This window comes from Juglans microcarpa x Juglans regia, chromosome 5D, assembly GCF_004785595.1.
Source record: "Juglans microcarpa x Juglans regia isolate MS1-56 chromosome 5D, Jm3101_v1.0, whole genome shotgun sequence".
NCBI lineage: Eukaryota > Viridiplantae > Streptophyta > Magnoliopsida > Fagales > Juglandaceae > Juglans > Juglans microcarpa x Juglans regia.
The window spans coordinates 4,783,356-4,790,542 of NC_054602.1; the positions used below are offsets into that span (position 1 = coordinate 4,783,356).

At 34.7% G+C, this 7,187-nt stretch overlaps 1 protein-coding gene across 2 annotated transcripts; it reads right to left on the reverse strand.

The window, feature by feature from the left end:
• Positions 1 to 505: 505 nt before the first annotated feature.
• LOC121264281 (cysteine proteinase inhibitor 12-like) lies at positions 506 to 2,775 on the reverse strand. 2 transcript variants are annotated; one of them, XM_041167397.1, is made up of 4 exons: positions 2,323 to 2,775; positions 1,770 to 1,989; positions 1,036 to 1,166; positions 506 to 814 (listed from the first exon to the last, which is right to left on the reverse strand). In XM_041167397.1, exons 1-4 carry the CDS (start codon positions 2,530 to 2,532, stop codon positions 677 to 679), a joined length of 699 nt encoding a protein of 232 aa, XP_041023331.1. In that variant the 5' UTR covers positions 2,533 to 2,775; the 3' UTR covers positions 506 to 676. The 2 variants fall into 2 exon arrangements, with proteins under 2 accessions (XP_041023331.1, XP_041023330.1); XM_041167396.1 differs by having other exon boundaries at positions 1,036 to 1,181; positions 2,323 to 2,772.
• Between the last annotated feature and the right edge of the window lie 4,412 nt (positions 2,776 to 7,187).

The following is a 7,187-nucleotide window of genomic DNA, read 5'->3' on the forward strand; positions in this document are numbered from 1 at the left end:
CTATTAGATGTCATGGTTGGAATAAGAAATGTCGTGCATTTTAAATGTTCAAGTGATCTAAACGGGGAAAAGAAGAAAAGAAAAGAACAGCAAACCGCAAAACATGGTGGATTTACAACAGCTAAAAGGGGTCATTTGCATGAAAGATATATACATATATATATATATATATATATATATCCTGTTATTTGCATTAGAACCCCCAATTCCGTTGAACATTCTGGGCATTTGTGATCCTATCACCCTTTCATCTCATGAGTAGATTAATTTTAATGACACAATAAATACATTCATCTGAAACACACACACACACACACATTAATATTAAGAAACTCTATTGTAGTGTATCATTCCCGGATCGGAATTACAGAGCACTGTCACACAAAGGGAAGAAAAATATACCAACATGAACTATAACTGAAACCACAAAACTGAATAAGAAACCAAAGTTGCATGTATAAGATACTCTGTAGGTACGATCAACACGCATATTTACACATACAAATCAAGCCAACTTATTAAACTTATTAGTATAAAAGGTTGGAAGGATTTAGTTCAAAACATATATACATAATAGGCTGTGCCAATGCCTTTTACTTTCTTTAATTGTCACATTGTCAAAGTAGCACCATAACTCCAAAAACATATTTAACACATGTAAAGGTGAATGCGAAATTCAGGAGTTATCTTGTTCAAACTGACCCAAATAGAACTTTCCATCAATATTCTTATTTACTTCAACCCTAAACTTCACTTCCATAATTCCCCTCCTTAGCTTCAGTAGCAGATCAAATTTGGCATGTTCTTCAATGACCTGCATTTAACCAAAGGCAAATTCCTTCAGAAATAAACCCGATTTCTGGATTTAAAAAACAGCACTTAACCAAACATGTTCCTTCGGTCAAAAACCCAACTTCTAAAATTTGAATATAGGAATCCAAATGGAAGGAATGAAAAAGTAAGATGAGTTTGGCAAGAAGAACTCTATCCCGGATGCATATATATGAAGAAATCAAGAGTAGAGAAAATGCCAACCTTGGCCTTAGCTAGAAGAATCTCTAGAAGTTCATAGGGTGACAACGAGTTGGACCTCTGCTGGATGGACTTAACAGCATGATTTGCTGCATCTTGCACCTCGGGATCATGTGTTGGCACTGTTTGCCATCCTGGTCCATGGCCATCTGAATGATTTATGGAGTGGTCCAAGTTAAACACTACTTTAGAAAACAATGATAGAAAATGACTCCAGATGTCACCAGTACAAGCTCTTAGATAGAGATGATTACAGGGCAAGGCACAACAGGAGAATATGTTTTCAAGAGATAAGAGCGGGGAGGCCTTGGCCCTAGTGGGGAAGAAAAGAAGCTTGGATGATTACAGTATTTTCTATATACTCGTAATATGGTTCACCGCAAAAGTAACTTATTTATATTCTTAAAAAAACGATAAACTTTATTTCCTACAGTTGGAACAGAAAAGTTTAGATTGTGAATCACAAATCCCCTAGTCCAAACTAAGTCGCTATCTTTGGTTTTCCCTCAACTCTTGACAGAAATTCCACGAGTGCTTATAAAAGTGCGAGCACTTCCATGCTTTTCACAATCGGATTGTGCCCTATAGTCAATATTGGATATACCAATACCTAGGTCATGCACTGTCACTGTGCCAATTATAGATACTTTACAGATAATTACAGAGCTTAAGGGGGAAGAATAAACACCCAGTAAGTGAAACACAGGAACTTAGGAATAGGTTGAAGTAGTAATTACCACGTTTAGCACCCATGTCTGATTGGGTAAAGAAAGGGGCATCATGGGCATGCTTAAATTCCTGCAACTGCATGAAGTTCATCCATGGCTTCACCCAGACTTTAGCTTCGTATATCGTCTTCCTACCAGCATCAATCGCTTCCAGAGTCAGATAGTATATCTTACCGGAAACCACCTGCTCTTTGGCCTTCAAAACCTTTTCAAACTCAAGAAGGGTATTCTGCACATGAACGTAAAGGATAGCACAAAAATTATTAATTAGATGAACTCTCCTATTTAAATTACAGTAAAATAAATAGATAATTTTTTTCACAAGTAAATGGATAATTTTAAGGACCTTTTTAGATAAATCTCCAATTTTTTTCATGTTTTTTAGAAAGCATATTGAGTGGTTGATCACATGGGTGTATGGAAAACAGCAATCAATAACATATGGGAAACAGAGGAAATATCCACTAAATCTGACGGCACAAACAAAACCTAGACAAGAAATTAGAGGCCCGAGAGAAAGAAATCAAATAACATGGAGAAATGAAAGGGGAGAAAGACAGACCTCTTTCTTGTTGTGCTCTAGGACGGCGAAGCGTGCGAGGCTGTCGATCTCGGCGCTGTTCTGAGAACCCTTGCAGTCGTGAACCCCTCCAAGTTTCATCTTTATGAGTTGGTCGTCTCCAAAGCAGTGCCCTAATTCACAGACCCCAAAAAGCATCACCAAAAGGCTCAGTAACACAGCCGCAGAGAACCTAATAATGGTCAGCTTCATCGTCGTAATGTTTGAATGTGATGGTAAATGATAAATCTGATTCTGCGTCCTCCAAAGCGGTTTGCTTTACACCCCCAAACGAGAGAAAAAAAAAATATCTAAAACATGTCGGTATCGGAGAGCGTCGCAGAAAACAAGGAGAGTCCTTTGAACGTTAAAACACGTTAGTTGGGTGACTCGACTTCGAGGCTCCTTAGTCGTTAAGGAAAGCAAGGAAGATTGGAAAGAGCCTTTGGGCGGGTTTGAAGTTGAACTCACAATGACAATTGACAATTGACAAACAACATTCGGAGTCGGGTCAGATTGTCATCATCTTAAAACTCCGGCTCACTAGAGACAGACCCCTTACGATCTAGGCCCGCCCGTTCAAGATCGGCCCAATATTTAATATTTTTCCCTCTCAAACCAGTGTTTTTCTAAAACGGGTTTTGAAATTCTTTTTGACTAATCCCACGATTAATAGTTTGTAGATAGAACAAAGATTCCTCTAAAATTAATCTATAATCTTGATAATGACAACAGCTGGATCATATATATATATATATATATATATATATATATATATTCTGAGCAACCGTACAAATTATAAATATAAAATATAGAGGAGGTAGGAGGTATGAGTAAATACAATGGCTGAATCTGGCAGCATCCTTTGCTAGCTCCTTCTATACTACTACGTACGGAAATTAATATTGTCCTAGTAGTACTGTTTATGCTTGCATGTGAAATTATGTAATCTGGCTTTTCTGATCTCTCTCTCTCTCTCTTTTCTGAAAGAATTAAATGACCATGTCAATTAATGATAATGGCATCATGAGTAAGTTTAATTAATTAATACGTATAAGTCAAAAGTAATGGATCATGATCGAACAACTATCAGCAATATCATGATGATCAGCGTCAAATTACATGTGCAACGTCGTCGTCATCCTTGTAGAAGAAGAAGCTAGCTAGCTAGATGGAACTCTGGCTCATAATAAATGACATGTCATATAAGCAATTATCTCATGCGTATATAAGCACTGCATAAGGTACATACGGAGAAATTACTAGAGGTAGTAGCTAGCTAGTAGGAATAAATAAATATAAAAAAATATTGTAGTCACAAAAAAATTCTATAAAAATAATTTATAAATTAATGTGTTATAATGTGATATGTTAAATTATAAAAATATTTTTATTAGAAAATAGATCTACTATATCATATAAAATAATGTATACATTAATTTATGATTTTATTTTTTTGAGATATTTTTTATTACTGTAGCACTTTTCATTCCACCACGTCATGTCTTTCGTGGCCTTTTCTCGACAGTGGAAAGAGGAGCTCCGATTCCTTGATTCATTCCTCTCCATCTTGATAATTTGATCTCGAATTGATATCTTGCCTATGAAGAAAAGTAATGATTGTTAGGAAGGGTATGCAGTTTATGTGAAATTATGTGATCTATATTGTTTGGTGTTACACTAATCATGAGGAATTACATATCATTATTAATTTCATTGATATTAATAATATTATATAATTAATTACTATATGGAAATGATATATACTACATACATGCAGCTAGCTATCATTCATATCCCATCACATGCATTGTGATGAGTGATGACATCGCAGATGAGAATGAGACGAGAATATAACATCTAGAGATTATAATTGGTGGACAACAAGATCGAACATATGGTTTCATATTGATCATCTATAGTTTCAAATATTTACTTCTTGCTGGCTAGTCCAAACCTTATAATTCAGCCAACGGTAACTTTAAAAGACAATGCCAATTAATTAATGCAAGTAAAAAATAGTGTGAGGCTCATGATCTATTAATGTTCAATTAATGCATGCAGCGCAAGATTTGGGATTAATTACATATATATATATATATATATATATATATATATATATATATATAGTGGAATATTATATATCTATATATCAGTTATTATCCACTCTCATACTTCACACACACATATATATATATATATATATTATATGCTGCACGCATGATAATGTCCAGCTGTCAGCAGAAGATCTTCTCAGCCACGATAGCGACCCCGGAGAATATTCAAGGAGCTACACGAGATCAAACTCCCTGCACTGAGCCGGAATATTGTGATCTGAAGCTTCCTAATATTGTTCAGGCAGATCATGGTTCTAATCCGGCACCGAATCTATTATACTGCTTGAACGCTGCATAGTCGCTAGGATCTTCGAGCGAGGCAGCACGAGTAAAGGAGCCGGCGATGAAGCGGATCTTCTCTTGCAAGTACTGCAACAAAAAGTTCTCCAACTCGAAAGCGCTGGGTGGCCACCAAAACGCCCACAAACATGAGCGAGCTGCAACGAAGAAAGACAACGTGATATATGTTCGACTTCTTCCTGCTTTTGAACAGTACACGAATCATCATCCTCTGTTCAACCGTCCGTATTTGGCTATGGCTGCTGCAACCGTAGTACCTTTGCATGGATCAATGATCAGGAAACCCTAGGGACACTCAATCATGATTCATAAGCCGTACCACAGAAGAAGTAACAGGTCCCCATGGGTGGAAAAGGCTGGCCAATGTAATGAGCACTCAAGCTGCAATTATGGATGATCGATCACAGTACTACCTACAAGCTGCCAGTACTCAATCACTACATCATCATGTCTTGGCCAGAAGTGGTGAACTCCGACCGTTGGACATAACTGTCTTCAACACTAGTAGTACTAATGCGACGTTTAATGGCCGCGTGGTGCCTAGAGGCCGCCGTACTGTTTTTCTAACAACGTCGCTACCTTTCTCTAATAGGAGTGACAGTAGCAGCAGTTCTAATTCACACAATCAGCAGCGTGAAACTACTCCAGAGGCAGAGGTGCTCGACTTGTCCCTAAAGCTTTAATCGATTTATTAATGATTTCTTTCCTACCAAGTTCGCTTTGCTAGGCTAATTAATGCAGGCTGCAGCAGTACTGATCTAAAGTTTTATGCATGATTGTATTTTCTTCAATAGAATATGGTGCCTTTAATTTCTAGAATTAATTCTTCTCTAATTTATAAGTTTCTAAATTCCAATAATTAGTCCCTGGCCTATGTTGAACTGCAGTCCTATGTTTTTTTTTTTTTTTTTTATGAGATGGTTGATTATATTCCATTAATTAAAGTTTTATCCGACGACTTCCCAATCTTGAGAGGGAATGTGGTCTTTCAGGAGCGCCCGAGTCTCTCAAGCTGGAAGAATATTTTATGATAAAAAAATAATTGGCCAGCAATTTGAGCTGGCTTTAGCCTGTTAAAAACATTAAAATTAAAATTACTATAAATATGTTGGGTTTGATGTGGATGCATTTTATGCAAGCTAGTTAAATTTTGACTATGCCTAACTCATTACTAATGCTCTAAACTTACAATCTGATTTAATTTCATATGATACATTAGATTTACTTTACAATAAAGTAATTTTACAATTTGACATATCACATCAAACCACGTCAGTTTACAAACTTACTTTTGTAAAATCCCTTCGTAGCTAAAATATTTCTCAACATAGAGAACTAATTCTCAAACATCATCAAACTTTAGAAACCATTGACTGTTTATGTTAGATACTGGAAAAATCAAATGGAACGGGACTTGACTCATTTTGTGTCACCGGTGGTGTTAACGCAAATCGATTCGTCTCTAAGCAACTCAATTGCTCGAGTTCTGTCGAATGAATGAAAGCTTTAACAAAGAAAAAAAGCTTTTTGTAGTGTCTTTTTTAAAGAACATTTGAAAATAATATCCTTCCGCTTTCATCAAGCAACTCGTTCGGGCCTGCTCTTGCAAGTGGTAAGGCCCTAAGGGCATTAGCATTGGTATATATATACATATGTAAAATCACCTATTTTGCATATTCATTTTGCTATTCAAGCAAAATTCTCATATTAACTTATGTATATTTGAAATAAAATAATAATAAAATATTTTTATTTTATTATTATTAATTTTTTACTAAAATCAATTTTTTTATATATATTTTGTAATTAGCATCCATTACATACATTTGACATTAATAATACAAATGCAATAATAAAAAATATAATTTTTTATATATTATATTAAAAATATAATAAAATGAAAAATATATATATAATATATTATAATAATAAAATGAATGTGCAACTGAAGGTTTGTTGTGTTGTTGAATGAGGAAGAAAATGAAATGATTGTGAGAGAGATTGAGAGGAGAGAGAAATAATGATTAAAATATGATTTGTAAGGTGAATAGTAATTATCCAAATTTAGATAAATACTGTTCATAGATAACTAAATATTTTAATATACATAAGCCAATGTAAAAGATTTTAAGGTTATATTATACAAATATAACTTTACATATATATATACATAGACCAATACTAATACTTTAAAAGCCGGTAGTAATGGATCTCACATGACTTAAGAGGCACAAAGTTTCTGATCATTCTAAATGGGCCTCTCCCTCATCGGTTTTTTAAGCCCATCACATCCATTTTCAAAAAACCATCTTGGTCTCAAGATAATGATTTTATAACCTGAGAAATATTTTATCAGTCATGTTATCTCTAATTAAGACGTATTTCAGCAAAATTCTAATACAACAAAATTGATTAGTAATTTTTTATCTAAACAAAATATTTATATATTTC